Source organism: Pelophylax lessonae (assembly GCF_965119305.1).
Source record: "Pelophylax lessonae genome assembly, chromosome: 3".
NCBI classification, from domain to species: Eukaryota; Metazoa; Chordata; class Amphibia; order Anura; family Ranidae; genus Pelophylax; species Pelophylax lessonae.
In genome coordinates, this window is record NC_138770.1 from 551,235,438 (window position 1) to 551,251,432 (window position 15,995).

The window sequence follows — 15,995 nt, forward strand, 5'->3', positions numbered from 1 at the left end:
CAGGTAGCTAGTTGCGTGGAGGAAAATTGTGGGGGTTGTGGATGCGGTTTTTCAAGAGCAATTTGTCAGGGCAACGGCTAGTGTTGGCGCTTCAGTCATCACGGCACCATGGTTGAAATGGTGTCCGGATGATTGAAGCGCATTATTTCTAGTATTACATTGTAATATAAAATGAAATGGTTCAACTCACCATAATGCAGAATCGGTGGGAGCCCTGAGCGTGTCACTTGCCACCGTGGCCTGCCACCAGATGCAGATTTTTACTTGCCACCTTAATCTGCCACTAGATGCAGCTTGTCACTTACCACGTTGCTTGCCAAAAGATGCCCTTGCCACGTCGCCTGCCGCCAGATGCGGCGTGTCACTTGCCACGTCGCCTGCCGCCAGATGCGGCGTGTCACTTGCCACGTCGCCTGCCGCCAGATGCGGCGTGTCACTTGCCACGTCCCCTGCCGCCAGATGTGGCGTGTCACTATCATGTCAGCAGCTGAAGCTTCCAACTGTTGCATGCCACCAAAAAATACCAAATGCAGCTTGTTACTTTTTAAATGTAAAGGCACTTTATTAGGTTTTTTATTACAGTGAAAGACTTACAGTGACAGCAGAGAAAGAGGCAGCCTTCGCGGCTCATGCAGGGGGGGGCGGTGAGAGATGCCATCTTTCTGCTTGCCTGCCCCCCTCACCTGTGACAGAGCAGCCTTCATGGCCTGGCTGCAGAGAGGGGTTTTGGGACCACCTATGTAGAGGGTGGTAGGTGGTGATAGGACTAGGAAGTAATGATAGCTGCAGGAAGAGTTATTGAGAGGTTTATAATGTTTGTTCTCAGTTACCCAGTACTTTTGATGTAATGCTTGTCTGTATATTTGGCCATTATTCTATACACAAATATTTTTTGTATCCTTGTGTGTCTCTAACAGGAGGCAATAATAAATAGGGTGACTCCTTCAGCTCAGTGCCTTAAAATGGCAGCAGAAAAGTTGGGTTTATTTAGCTGCCATTTTGAGTTGTAATGAAATGTTTTTAAATGGATTAACATAATCATACTGTTTTCATTCTAGAGCCTGCTGTCTAAACCCGGAGAGTTTAAAAGATATCAAGCACTTGGAGTACTTTGCCACGTAGCCTTTGATGTCCAACTGCTCCACAAGGTATATATCCTTTTTAGAAAACTAAGCAGAACTGGTATGAAACAAAATCTGAAATGGTAGAATAAAAAGTCCATGGATGACACAATCCTTTGATATCTGGTCATCCCTTCTAACTTTGAAACATTTACTTTTCCACTCTGAGTAAATGAAATGATTAGATCATATTCCATATTCGGTGTTGTACCCATTGTAATTATTTAGGCGTCAAATTCCCAAAATTCTCTATAAGCCATCACTTGACGTTGCAGAACCCTGAAGGAGGATATGGGCTTAAGCAAGTACAAAATGTTAAAGGGGATGTAAACCCTCATATATACACAGTGAAGTGACTGGCCTCAGGTGATTCACAAAGCTGAAACAAATCCTCCTATATAAGCTGTACCTGTTTATCTACAAACGTCTTTCCCCCTACATCCATTAAAAGTGCAGAATTTACAGTATGGGATATTCATTTCTCTCATTTGGTCTCCGCTAGAGATAATCTCATTCAATTTAATTTTCTACATTGTATTTACCTTACCCCAGCCAGATTGGCTAGACTTTTTCCGTCCCAGTCGTCCTGTTGGTGGTGGGGCACCTCATCCGGAACGAATTTCATGCATATATTCTGGGAATGTGTGGGCATACAGAAGTTTTGGCTTGAAGTGACGGAATGCGTTGAGGTTTCTACTCTCTTGTCAGAAAAACTTGTCAGAAGCGACTCATGCTGATAGCAGAGGAACGAGGCAGCGGACAGAAATGTGCTCTGTTCCTATTTCATGTCTAAAGGGTTTACAACCTCTTTAAGTATCCTGAGGACTGTTTTTTCTTTGAGGGACACAGGAAGTCTTAAACCTTTCGGTTAGGCCATCCTAGGGGAACCCCTCCCACTACCAATATGCCTTGCCTTAGATTTTTTTGCTAGTGTCCTAGAAGCATAATGTTTTTTCTACAACTTAGTTGTGCTAAGACCTTTTTATTTTTATTTTTTTTTTTTCTGTTCACTTTTTCGTAAAATAAAACTCTTCTCTCCATTGCTGCTGGAGCTTCATCCTTTTGATTGCAGCATTCCAGAGAGGTCTTCCTCAGTCTGTCTTTTGGGTGTACCTTGTTTGGTTACCGCTGAGTTGACATGCGGGGATAGCCTAGAAGTGACCTTTTGGAACTGGGTTCCATGTAGGGCATTGTCCAGACTCTGCTCTGGTAAAAGTTATCTGAGGATCACTTTCAAAGTTCAGAGCTGTTGGCATTACCTCAGCATTTGCCCTGTTTCTGAAAACTTGGTAAGTAGGCTGGTCAGGCTGAACACTGGGAGCTACCTCAATTACCTGGGTTGCTGGGCTCTTTTTTTTCCCCATTCCCGCTGGTTCTGCCATGGGTGGGGTTAACAATATGGGACTGAGTGCTGACAATATCCGTATTTGAACATGCACTTTCTTTACCACCATAAAGTATCAAATAAGCACCCGCCTGCTGCTGCTCCTGCTTGTAAGAGCCACGTGATAGATCTTTGATCTGTTCCTGCTGCATGCCTACCGGAACGTTGGTAACCTTCCTCCGGCCATCTGACCCTTAACTGCTCACATCTACTGACGTCCAGTTATTTATCACCAGTCATACAAGATTTTATGACCTAAATTAGACAGTAATTTGCCGACTCCGACTGCAGACTGGGCCCTCTCCTGCAGATTCTAAATCTGATTTACTCACGGCCTTTGCAGCTTCCAAGCCATTGCCCGCAGAGATTTTGACACATTGACAGCTTGCCTTTGAGAAGTTAGTCTACGGCTGATACTCCCAAATTAAAGGAGAATCTTTTGGCTTTTATTGATGGAGTGCATACCGCTATAAAACTAGAGGTTCGTCTTTCTTTTTTATCCGTGTTGATTTTTTTCTTTTTTTTTAAACTAAACTTAAAATTGTTAGTTTGTACCAGGCTTAAGACTTTTGTTCCGGAGTCTCATGTGTGTCATTTCCACTTTGCAGCAGACCATTTTAAATTTGCCCATTTTTTGCCCAAAGAAGACAGCCGCATATCTGTATCATTTTCAGATATGGCTTCTTCTTTGCATGATAGAAGCTTATCTTGCATTATTGGATGGCATGGCAAACTGTTTTCAGACTATGATTTTTTGGAAGAATTTGTGAGCCCATGCAGTGATGTCAATCACAAAATCATGCATGTTTTTAATACAGTGCCAACTGAGGGCATCTAATATTGCTTTTTGGCTTTGTCTGTTCTGTACATGATATATTTTACATCTTTGCAATTTTACGTTGAAGAAAATGACTCTTTAAATTTTTCGTGCATTTTTAGACACTGCTTTTCAGAACCTCTACCTGTCTACTTCTGAGACACTCTGACTCTCTAAGATGCCCATTTAATATCCAATCATGTTACGGACCTGTTGCAAAATGTTCTCCTAGCTCTTCCTTGTTAGTACTATTTTCTTGGTCAGCTTTTTGTTGCACTGTCCCAACTTTTCTGAGATGTGTTGCTTCCATAATTTCAAAACTACCTCGATTTTTTTTTTTGCTTAAAATGGTACGTTTTCTCAAATTAAATATTTGATATTTTCTATTGTGAATAAATGAGTTTGAGATTTGCAAATCATTGCATTCTGTTTTTATGTAGATTTTACCCATTGTCCCTACTTTTTTTTTTTTTTTTTTTTTTTTTTTTTTTTTAGAAATGGGGTTGTATCTTTTTACATCAGTGGTTCTCAACCCCTATCCTCAGGACCCACTAACAGGCCAGGTTTGCAAGATAACCAAATTACATCACAGGTGATCAAATTTGCTGCTTAGTGATTGCAGTATTCTAGTCTGCATCTCCCCAAAAACGTAAAATCTGGCCTGTTAGTAGGTTTCCGAGGACCGGAGTTGAGAACCACTGTTATACATGATAATTCTTTATTTTACAAATATTTCAAGTGTGTCTAAAGCTTAAACATTTTTCCTAAGTTTTGGATGGAGTGTTGAGGGGTAAAAGTCTGTTTCTCTTTTGTTCATCGCTGGACACAGCGCTCCATAAATCATAACTACTGGGTTATATTGCCTCATCCAGGAGTAGGACTAGACTGAACAAAAACCACATGGCTACGCCCATGGGTCGTCCTCAACTGGTATATAACCCCCTTCTCTGCTCTAGGGAAACAGTTTTAATCTGTCTAGTCAGGAGTAGGGACCTAGGCTTCTGCTTGGGATCTCTAGTCCTAGTAATTTTTTCTCCTTCATTGCTTTTTTTTTTTTTTGTCTCTTTCCCTTGTGAGATGGATATCTACAATCAACTGCCGGACTAGGCGAAGGGCTGGATAATCTAGATCCAGTGGTCTCCACCCCAGCCCAGCGAGCGTGTGCAGACAACAGCTAGGTTCTAGGTCGGCCGTGACATAGCCTCATGGACAGAGGCTGGCCCGCAAATTAAATGTCTTGCAGGGTCGCATACGTCCGGATGCTGGTCCGAGTCACAGCGGTCCCTTGGCTGACTCGCACCATGGAAGGGTAAGTACAGTCCCCCCCCCTCTCCCCTCTGGCTGGTTTTGGGGGGGGGGGGGGGCTGCAGGTTTCCTCCTCCCACCCTAAAGTCCCTTGGTTCCAGTGCAGAGGGCGCAGCGGAGACCCCTAGGAGCATGCCCTAATGTGTGTGGGTATGGTGCAGTTTGGGGGTCCCTTGTGCAGAAGAGTAGCAGTGCAGAGCACACAGCAGAGTTTCCCTAAATGTTGTCCCTAGTTTGGAAGGCACAAAGTGTTCCTGGGCAACATACTTTTGCCCATTTCCCTTGGTTTGACTGGTCTCCGGCTGGCGGCCATGTTTGTGTAGCCCGGAAATGTCATGGTGGCCATTTTCCCTTGGTCTGGGAGACGCAGGAGACGACTGAAGCCTCGTGGGGATGCCAACGCTCCGCCTCTTCCTGTTCAGTCTCCTCTTCCTGTCCCGGGATATATGAAGCAGATGGCGCCATGGTGTTGCTGGGTCCAGAATTTCAGCTTTCCTCCGGTCGGTAGGGTGAGTCCTTGGGGGTCCCTGTGAATCTACTGATACCCTGAGCATGGGGGGGGGGGATCCTTTAGTGGTACCAAACATCTTTTGTACTGCAAGGTCTTCCTTTCCCTATGGAGCCTCAGGGTCACATCTCCCCCACTGACCACCTCATGGCGGTGGCAGGTCCCTTGGAACCTCAGCTTCCCATGGTTGCACTGATGGTGGTCCGGCAGTCCTTAGTGTCCCGGCTAGAAGTGGCGTGTGGGCAAAGGCCCAGTAAGAACCATCACCTGCCTTTCCCTGCTCAGTCTGTCTCATCTGATTCTGAGCCTGATGCTGTGGACGTGGCCCGTCTAGGGGGGCCTAATATTACACCCCCCGTTCCGTTCGTGAGGATGATTTCTCCATGCTGGCAGCAGCGAATGAAAAAGCGCTGGTAGACTCACTTATTACTGCAGTGCATGAGGCTTTAAAAATGGAGGATGTGACTGATGCGGCCACGGATGTGGCTGTGTCATTTGGTACACATAAGTCACCTCGCATGCCAAGGGTGTTTCCTTATATGCCTTATTTATATAGGTTTGCCTGTAAGGAATGGGAACAACCAAAGTTACCCTTTGTGGGCCCCAACTGTTTTGCCGTATGTTACCCTTTTTGAGGAATCTCTTTTAAAAAGTGGACTAGTCCATCCATGGTGGACCCTCCTGTTTCCAGACTGAATAAAGCAACCATGATCCAAGTAGAGGAATCCTCATCCTTTAAGGACCCAGCTGACAGGAAAGCAGAGACTGTGGCACGCAGCATGTTTACTATGGCTGGTTCGGCATTGCGACCAGTCTTCGCCTCAGCCCTGGTGTCTCAGGCCCTAACTAAATGGGCCAAGCTTTTGCCCCAGGGTGAGCAGGTTCCCACTGCCTATGTTGATTTAGTGGACCAGTTTGTCCAAGGGCTGCAGTTTATTTGTGATGCAGCTTTGGATGCTCCTTTTTATGCTATCCAAACTTTCTGATTTAGCAGTGGTGATTAAGCACATGCTGCGGCTTAAGAATTGGTCTGCAGACCAAGCCTCCAAGAAAGCTCTTATTGATCTGCCCTTATAAGGTGATCGCCTGGGAGGTTCCACGCAACCTTGGTCTGGTAAGCCTAGAGCTAGCTTTTTGGGACCCGCTGACAAGAACCTTTTGGCATAAAGGTCTGCCCTAACCCATTATTGGGGGAGGGAGGGGGACAGCTTCAAGTTTGCCTAGAAGAAGGTGTTCAACTATTTGGGATCCCACTATCTACCTGGCGACCTAAGGAACCTGTACTACACTGAGAGGAGCTCTCTAATACGCTAACTTGGGTGTGCATAAGACACATCTATACATCGGAGGATCAAGAACACAAGTTTGCCTAGAAGAAGGTGTTCAACTATTTGGGATCCCACCATCTACTTGGCGACATAAGGAACCTGTACTACACTGAGAGGAGCTCTCTAACACGCTCATTTGGGTGTGCATAAGGTAATCGGCCATTGCACATAGATTAGTTTTTGGTGGTTAAGAAGGACACTTGGCACTTGTTGAATAATACCTACGTTGGAATTGCGTTTGTTTTTGAAGAATCGTCATTTTTAGACAGTTGATTTATTTGTCGTCTTGCTTCATTATATTGGATTTCAGTGAACAATTTGTGCACCCATCACGTACAGCACTGCATTGAATATTTTTTATTATATCATTTTGTTATGCACAAAATTTTTTTGGGAATTTTCATCATTCCTATATTTAATATTCTCACGTATATTTTGCTGGATGTTTTCACTTATAAGGAAAGGGCTGGCCGCTTCTTCAGCTACCATCTCCAGATGGATCAGACAGACGGTGACTTTGGCCTATTCCATTAAATGTAAGATTCCTCCTTTCCCTATCAGTGCGCTTTCTACTCGGCCGCTGAGTACTTTGTTGGCCTTCCGTCATCAAGCATCATATCGCAAGTTTGCAGGCGGCCTCTTGGTGCCTGACAGGGATTTCTAAATCATTCCATGCTCTAGCCGAAATGAAAGGAATACATTTTTGCTTTGTATTTATACCTAATTATATTGGCCACCAATGAAACGGGGAATTTACATTCACTGATCTCCATGACAACGGGGGCATTTTCACCAATGTAATTGCGGAATTTACACTTGCCACCAAAGTAATGAGGGCTTTTACACCTGCCACCAATGCAATAGGGACTTTGACTCTAATCACAGATGCACCGGGAGCCTTTATACTGATCACTGAGGCATTTACGCCGGCCACCAATGTAGCTGGGGTATTTACACTGATCACCAAGGTAATGTTACTGGCCACCAATGCTTTGACCTTTTGCTAAATCAGAGAGTCTCTGCAAGCAACAGGATTTCCCATAGGAGAAAGAATTGCATGAAGTCTGTGTTCTGTCCCACTAAGAATAAGAAAAAAAAAACCAGCCTTGCTGGTGTCACAACAAATAGAACATGAGTTGATTGTAAAAGGATCTTTCCTTCTGGTCCCATTCTTCTGTTGTCTACACTGTAGCAACAAGCCTATTGCTCTCCATGCCGGCAGTTGCTGCTTCTCTCCCTTCCCTAGTGCGAACAGTGGAACAAGAACTTACATGGGAGATGTTTGCATGACCCAAGGAGTCAGTTTTGCACCTGCCTCATCTCCTTGGAACTGAGACCCTGGCAGCCTGCAGTGAAAATATAGTGGGAATGGGGTTAGAGTGGACACACAATGATTGGCTTAGTCGAAGGGAAGTGGAGAAGGTGGTTGCAAAGCTTCCTTCCTTATGCTGGCCAGGGTCACTGGAAAATTACATTATGTAATTTTGCTTATGACAGCTGTCAACCTAATCTGGATTTTCACATACACTTTTTTTTCCCTGTTCATGGACATTATATTTTTTTTCCAGTAATAACCATAAATATGTGCACTGATGATAGAAATGTAAATAAGATCATTGTCTGTACTTTTATTTTTTTGAGCTAAATGGAGGTCACATAACATTTTATGAACCTTTTATACAGAAAACCTGAAGTTTGCAAACTTCCTTAGTTATGGTGGTGTGGAATTGGGCAGAGCACTGTGCGAGAACTTAGAGAAGAGTTACACGCAAACTGCACAGGGCAGTTGATTGTTGGTTTTAGGTTTTTTCTGTGTACTACATTGGGAAATTGTGCATTGTACTCAATTTGTTTTTTTTTTTTCCCCCTAGGAACACATTTCCACGTTTTTTTCATTCAACAAAACGTTTAAAGGTCCTTCAATAGCCAATTCTGGGGTAAGTACTGAGAAAGGCTTTCCAAACTAAACACACATAAGCTAAATAAACATGCTTCTGATTGTTAGTTTGGTCCCCCTTTTGGATCAGTCATCAAGCTTTTGTTCAGGTTTGTAAGGCTGCTACCTGGTCTTGTTTTTTCCCACTTTTGTGGCAAGTGTCCGTTCACTTGAAGATGGCAGCATAACCTGTGTAGTAATAACTCCTCTGTGTCCTGTAATCCTACTCCAAGAAGAGGATTTTTACAGGTAAACCAAACCACCTAATATCTGGCTCAAAGTCTGATCAACTTTGACTGTACTGCACAGAATGCTTTGATTCAGTGGCAAATCTGTTCTGTTTGTTTTAAACAATATTCACTCTAGCATTACCATTTTCCCCTCTACTACTGAAATCAAAGAGGTACTTGTCGACAGCATCAGGTAGCACTTCAGCAGTGCCTTGGTTTTTATACTAGGGGTCTGTTCAAAAAAGAACGTGATGCAACAGGTGCCAATAATAAGTTAAAGTAGAAGTCTACCTTAACACTAAAATCCCTGCATCTACAGACATCCATGATCTAACACTAACCTATCTAGCCCTGTAAAGAAGAAATCCATATACATACCTTTTTTGAAGCCGATCTGACCCGATCCCATTCTGAGCTGTCAGCCGTGGCTTCGCTGTGGAGGAGGGTGCAGAAAACACCTCCGGCAGCAAAAGCCCCATAGTATCTATGGGTGACGTCACTCCCCATTCATTTCACAGCCGTTGTCGGCCGTGTCCTCTGCAGAGCTTCTGCCGCAGGAGACCAGATCTGATCAGCTTCAAAAAGGTATGTATACTGACTTCTTCTTTACAGGGCTAGATAGGTTAGTGATGGATCATGGTGGTCTATGGATGCAGGGATTTTAGTTTTAGGGTAGATTTACACTTTGACACCCCAAATGCACATCACAAACGCAATGCTTTTGGCCGCACCAGATTGCATGGTACAGAAGTATCGTGCAATTTGGTCACAGTAAGTTTCCAAAAGTAGTACATGCGCTATTTTTGGTGCCATGCGATTTGAAATCTCACCACACTGAACTGCAACTGCACCTCTCTCCTGTGTGATTCCCAGTGTGAACCAGTCCTTACAGAAGAGACACAGCTGTTGCATGATCAGTATTTAAGGGCAGCAGGATTAGCTTTTTTTTTTTTTTTTCTTCAGCCTCCCTGCCAAAAAAAAAAAAAAATTCAAATGTAAAATGAATAATGTGGTATATTAAAGCGATGCTACCATGAACAAAAATGATCAGGAATAGCTATGAATTCCAAAATAAAAATAACATGTCTCACCTGTGTTAGTGGGCAGTTAATCCATTTAATCATAAACTATTTCTCGTTCGTTCATTGACGGACACAGCTCCTGATCATCTTAACCATTGGGTTATACTGCCCCCTACAGGAGTAGGACACTAGGCAGAAAAAGTGTCTGGCTACACCTATGGACAGTCCCAGGGGGTATACTCCTCTCTGCTATAGGTACTTTTTGTCTGCCTAGTCAGGAGTAAGGACCTAGTTCCCTGGGATCTCTGGTCCTGGCAATTTTTTCTTTTTAGATTTGCTTTTTTTCTCCTAATTTTTTCCTGTGAGATCTGCAATCAACTGCCAGACTGGGCGACGGGCTGGATAATCTAGATCCAGAAGTCCTCCCAGTATGGCTATTGAATGCGTGCAGACCTCAGCTCCGCAGTATGTCGGCCGTGACATACCCCCACCGGACGGGGGCTGGCCTGCGAGTTCAACATCTCGTGAGGTCGCATATGACGTGGTCTCGGCCCGAGTCGCAGTGGTCCTCTTGGCTGACAGGCGCCCCATCTCAATGGCAAGGAGGTTCTGTCTGGAGCGGTGCCCGCCTGGTTCCTGGTATGGTAAGTACAGTACCTGTCTCCCTTCTCCCTCTGGAGGTTTTTGGGCCCCCCTCCGGCCTGTGTCATTTTCTGAGGCCTAGGAATCCCTCCTGGGAGCCTCGTGGTGCTGTCATTTTTGTAGCCTGTGTGCTCTATGCACAGGGGCTATGTTTTTGTATATTCCGGCGGCCATTTTTCGGTAGTTTGCCATTGAAAATAACGGTGTCCATGACAGTGGAGCCCTTTGGGTTGCGATTTAGGCGGTGGGAGCCCCACCTCATCCCCTGGTGCTGACTCCTGTTTCTTTTCACTTCCTGATCGCTGCACGTGGGGTGCAGATTATCCTGGTGGCTGCAGGTGCCTGTTTCTGCTGGATGGCAAGTCTGGTGGGGTCCTCTCCCTCTCTGCTAAGTATCGATTGGTGCTCTGTTACTGGCGACCGGGTGGTGTTTATTTTTTTTTTTACACCTATTTTTGTGGGTTCCCCTTTTGACTCATGGAGTCCTTGAGCACATCTCCCCACCTGATCCCCTTTCAGAGCCTGCGGGGCCCTCCAGGTCCCAACCATCCATTGATGCATGGACAGCGGTCCTGGAGTCCTTTGTGTCCTGGGTGGAGGTGGTTTTTGGGCGATGGGCTAGCAAAAAGCGCCCCCTGCCTCATCTGTCTCAGATCCTGGACCTGATTCAGCCGCTGTGGACATGGGTCACTCTGCTGCGTCTTCAACCATGCGCCCGGAGCTCTCAGATAGTGAGGATGATTCCTCTACTCCTGTAGCCGCGCAGAAAAGCTGGTGGATGCACTGATTATATCTGTGCGTGAGACTTTAAGATGAAAGACGCAGCTAAAGCTGTGATGGAGACGTCGGTTCCCTTTGGCACTCACAAACCATCAAGAGCAGAAAAGGTTTTTTCTTTCCGACTTCTATTTTGACAGAATTGTTGCTAAAGATTAGGAACGACCAAAACGTCCCCCTGTGGTCCCTAAGCGATTTGCTATGTGGTACCCCTATGAGGAGTCCCTTCTTAAAAAGTGGACTGTTCCACTGCTGGTGGACCCTCCGGATTCCAGGTTGAACAAGGCAACCATGATTCTGGTTCAAGAGTCTCCGGCTTTTAAGGACCCGGCTGACAGGAAGGCAGAGGCTGTGGCCCACAGTATGTACACTGTGTGGCTGGTTCGGCACTGATGCCGGTATTCACCATTGCCCTGGTGTCCTAAACTCTGAGTGGGCTAAGCTTTTACGCTGTGACCTGATGCATCTTTGATGCCTCTTTGGATGCTGCTCCCCTAGTTTCTAGGCTCTCTGTTTCGGCAGTGGTCCTTGGGCATACACTCACTGTTGGCACTAATGACCACTCACTGATGTGCAATAGGGGGCACTGTAGGGACACTGATGGCACCCGGGATCGTCCAACTCACGCTGCTGCAGTGTTTCTCTCTCCTTACACCGATACAGGGTGTGAGTAGAGGAGAGAGGAAAACTACAGCAGTGTAAGCTGAACAGGGCATGTTCCCGGTTTGTTGACAAAGTAATTGTTCCATCATTGGATGGAGTGATCACGTGGTAAAGGTCCACTGTGATTGGCCCTTTACCCCGATCTGTGATGCGCTGGGTACCGAGGACCCAGCGATCGTGGACACATCCCGGTGCATGCCCTAGAGGCAAGCGAAAAAAGCACAAGCATAAGACGGCCTCCGAGAACTAGCTGGCCACGCTGTAGCCGCCATTCAGCTATTGCGCGGATGGCAAGTGGTTAAGGGAGGGTTATACCCCCCCCCATGCCCCTCGTCAGATTTTTTTTTTTCCTGCCATCTGTGTCTTATTTACATTCACTTCCTCTCCCACAGCCAAAACAGGAAGTGAGAGGAAATCTCTGCAAATTAGGGGAATCCCCTGGGGCCCCCTAGGTCACAACAGAACTAGTGTCCCTAATGGAAGATTTTTCCCTCTTTTACTTTTATGAGAACAACCCAAAATTTGTGACTTTCTTTTACTTTCGATTATCATGTTAAAGCGGACGAAAAGAAAGGGAGAATCTTCCTAAAGGGGCACAGACAGCAATAAAATCTTAAAGGCAGAAGGTATTTTTTTTTTTTTTCTCTATGCATAAAAATAAAAAAAACCTTCTGTGTACAGCAGCCCCCCTAATACTTACCTGAGCCTATCTTTATCCAGCATTGTTGCAGGAGTTTCTCAGCTGGCTGGGACTACCATCATCATTGGCTGAGACAGCAGCGTGGCACAATTGGCTCCTGCTGCGGTCAGTCAGTCAGCCAATCCAGAGAAAGAGGGGTGGGGCTGGGTCGCGGCTCCATACCTGAATGGACACAGGGAGCTGTGACTCGGCTCGGGTGCCCCCATAGCAAGCTGCTTGCTGTGGGGGCATTCAAAAGGAGGGAGAGGACAGGAGCACAGAAGAGGGACCCAAGAAGAATAGGATTCAGGCTACTCTGTGCAAAACCAACTGTACAGAGCAGGTAAGTATAACATGTTTGCTATTTAAAAAAAAAAAGAAAAACGAGACTTTACAATCACTTTATTAAGTTTTCCTATCCCTCTCCACTTTGTCAAAAACTAAACAAAAAAAAGTTTGCATTTTAGGTATACTTTTAAAGTAAACACAGATTAATGTTTACTAAGGTTACTGAACTTTGCTAAGTGAACAGAATCAATTCATTTAGTAAGTGAATCCATTGCATGTTTTTATTGATGATGCAGATGCCATATGTTGCAGTTGATTTGTCCCTCCAACTACAATGGGGTATGGCATTCTCTCTGCAGTACCTGTTTTTCCTATTGTGTTGTCAGTTTTTGATTTACCGGTACCAATGCTTTATGCCTACACTGCTCTTTATTACCTCTGATTTTTTTATTTTTTTTTCGCCAAATGTTTAGGAAAACTTTATATTCAACATTGCAGCTCACATTTGAAATTTGTGTTTTTTTTTTTTTAGGAGTCTTTGCGTGACAATCTGTGTCTAGTACGCTTAACACCACGAAGAAACCTGTTCTCAGAGCAGTTTTCACCATTCGATGGCGAAATGTTTATCAGCATGGTAAGGCAGTGCCTTGTAAAGCGGAAGTCAAGCATTCTACCTAAACTTGAGTAAGTGCTACTAACAAAAAGATTTTTCCAGTTTCTTTCTTGTTTTTGTGCCCTCCTTTCTTATTTCGTGAAAGACTTAAGCATTTTTTTACTGAACTTTTCTTTAAAACATCAGTTTGTTATGCCCACTGAACTTTTCTCTGTACAAAAGTACTTTGGCTGTGAGCAGTATTCACTGTATCTAGACTGTAACATGGCACATTGCAGGCACAATTCTGGTAAAGCCTTTAGGAGCTTTCTTGTGTGTACACATGAACAAAATGGTAAAACAGACTTTACCTGGTCTATTACTAATTTTTCACATTTTCTTTGGACAACAACCCAGAAATGCTAAGTTCATTTTGCAATGCATTGTTTACCTTTCAAAGTGCATATACCTGTTGTCAAGCTGGCCGTAGATGGGTCACATGATCCTCTTCTTCTTCTTTTTTTTTTTTTTTGGGTTCTGAACTAAATGGGCACATATAAAAACATCCTTCAGTAGAACAGTATACTCTTGGGACAAATTATTGGCCACATGGTGGAAGTATGTTGTCTCTAATGAGGCAGACAAATCTTGGGTGGCATGTGCACTACAATCTTTACAGTCCATGTACCATGTCAGTTTACCAAGGAATCTAAACAATCCTTTCAATTTAAAATCAATTGTTGTGTAGAGCCTTCTTTTCTTCAATCATGGGCTGAGGCATTGTATTCTTCTGGTGGTGGAAGTTGTCCCCGCCGGGGGAAGATAGTGATTATTGCTAGTGGTTATGCCAGTGGCTATTGATAATCCTATGTAAAATCCAACAGGCTTGTTGTACCCAAGTTGATCGATAAATTTGGTACATTTAGCCTGCCCATACATGGTTCAAATCTAGGCTGGTTCCTGCTGAACCGTCTATGGCTGTCCTTACATCCCATAGTTCTTAGTAGATCATCATTATCAGACTTTGTACAATAAGAGCTGATATTTTTCTTGTTTTTCTGAGAATGAAAAGAATACGTTTTCTTTTATTGATTTTTGTACATATACTATGCAGATGATATGTATGCAATCAGTCACTGAACTTTGAGATTTTATTTTTTCAGGGAATAAAATGAGATATTTGTGTTTTAAGGAACCTTTATTTTAAACCATTTGAAACATAAAATAACTACACATATTACTCTCTGACCTGTACTATCCTAAAATTTACCAATGGCTATATAATAGGAACGCCTGGTATGCACTATCGCCGTGTAGCAAGAGTTCCTGGTTTGCACTCGCACTGCTTAGTTAGGTTTTGTATATTGAGGGTGATTCAGTAACACATTTGTAACACTCTTCGGGTGTTATGGTCATATTAGAAAGTCCTATAATCTCAGAAGGCTGTGCTGTTTTCTTTTTTTTTTTTTTGCCATTTCCACATGCAACAAATTAGTCTTTTTAGGTGATGCTTTTATATTCTGGTGCTATAGTTGAAACAAATTAGGAAATACTGCCATATCAGTGATAAAAAAAATGAAGGTGAATGCAACCTCTTCTGTGTTGAAGTAAATTGTCATACATATACTGTAAGTACTGCGTCATAGATAACATTTTGTCTAAGGCAATTCCCCAACAGATTTACATGAAATTTACTGACTGTTACAGGAATCTGTCACAATCTGCGCTGCTTGTTGCACAGATGGGAGACGGATTGCTTTCTTTATGAATTCCAGGGTTAATGGGTGAGGGGGGAATTAACAAAGAGCGGTGCAAGCACAAGCTTTCACCCCTCTTCTAAACACAAAACAATTGAGCAGATGCTGCTCCTAAATAAAAAATGTGGCACAAGCCTAGTTGCTAATTAGGAGTGATCAGTTCTCTGTTTTGCTTTGTCTGTGACAGGCAACACAGAGAAAGGAGAACTGGAGCTGCATGCTCTTATCTCTCTGCTGTCATTGACTGTGCCATTAAAGCTTAAAGCAAAATGTGCTTGGGTGTGATCAGTTGATGTCAATTAAACCAGAGCGCTCTTTTTATTAGAATATTTAAGAATGTTATTTATTATTTTCTTTTTTTTTTCCTAATCAGCTCCTGGAGCGCAGGTGATGGAGAACAGTTATTACAACGCTTAGATCTGCCAGCAAATGCAAAAACAGGAAGTATCTGCCCAGAAGATTACAAACTTTTATTTCAGTTGTTGACCCATTCAGAGGATTTCACTCAGAGTTTTATGTTTGAATCATGTTTTGATCTGCGATGTACAGCCTACTGAACCAAGGACAAATAAGTCATGGGAAACATTTTATTTTGACATCTGTATTTGCTGCAGGGATGAAAATGGCCACCCATTGTTATAATCTTCTGAGTATGGACATATTTGCTTATTTTAGCAAAAAAAGAGAAAAAAAAAAATTCACAGATATTAGTGCTGAACAGCTGAGGCTTGTAAACTAATTCCAGGTAATTATCTGACCATATTATGTTATGTACTTCTATTGAAAAGGTCAACAATTATGCTCTTTAGCATATGTAAAAAAATTTTTTCATCTCAACTTAAAAAAAAACACAATTGCTTTAATTTTAGTGTCCTAATTTCCACTATTAAGTATTTACAGTTTGCAATGTAAATGCAAACTCTCTGAGCATGGCTAAACTCAAGAA

General features: G+C 43.5%; 1 protein-coding gene across 1 annotated transcript in view; it reads left to right on the forward strand.

Annotated features, from left to right (window-relative positions):
• The window catches only part of TFB2M (transcription factor B2, mitochondrial), a 42,295-nt gene extending 26,650 nt beyond the window's left edge, over positions 1 to 15,645 (forward strand). The window contains exons 6-9 of the mRNA XM_082250609.1: positions 1,059 to 1,148; positions 8,344 to 8,400; positions 13,233 to 13,384; positions 15,423 to 15,645. Of these exons, the coding sequence (XP_082106735.1) occupies positions 1,059 to 1,148; positions 8,344 to 8,400; positions 13,233 to 13,384; positions 15,423 to 15,606 (483 nt within the window). The 3' untranslated portion in view covers positions 15,607 to 15,645. The remainder of the gene's footprint in view (positions 1 to 1,058; positions 1,149 to 8,343; positions 8,401 to 13,232; positions 13,385 to 15,422) is intronic.
• Positions 15,646 to 15,995: the final 350 nt, after the last annotated feature.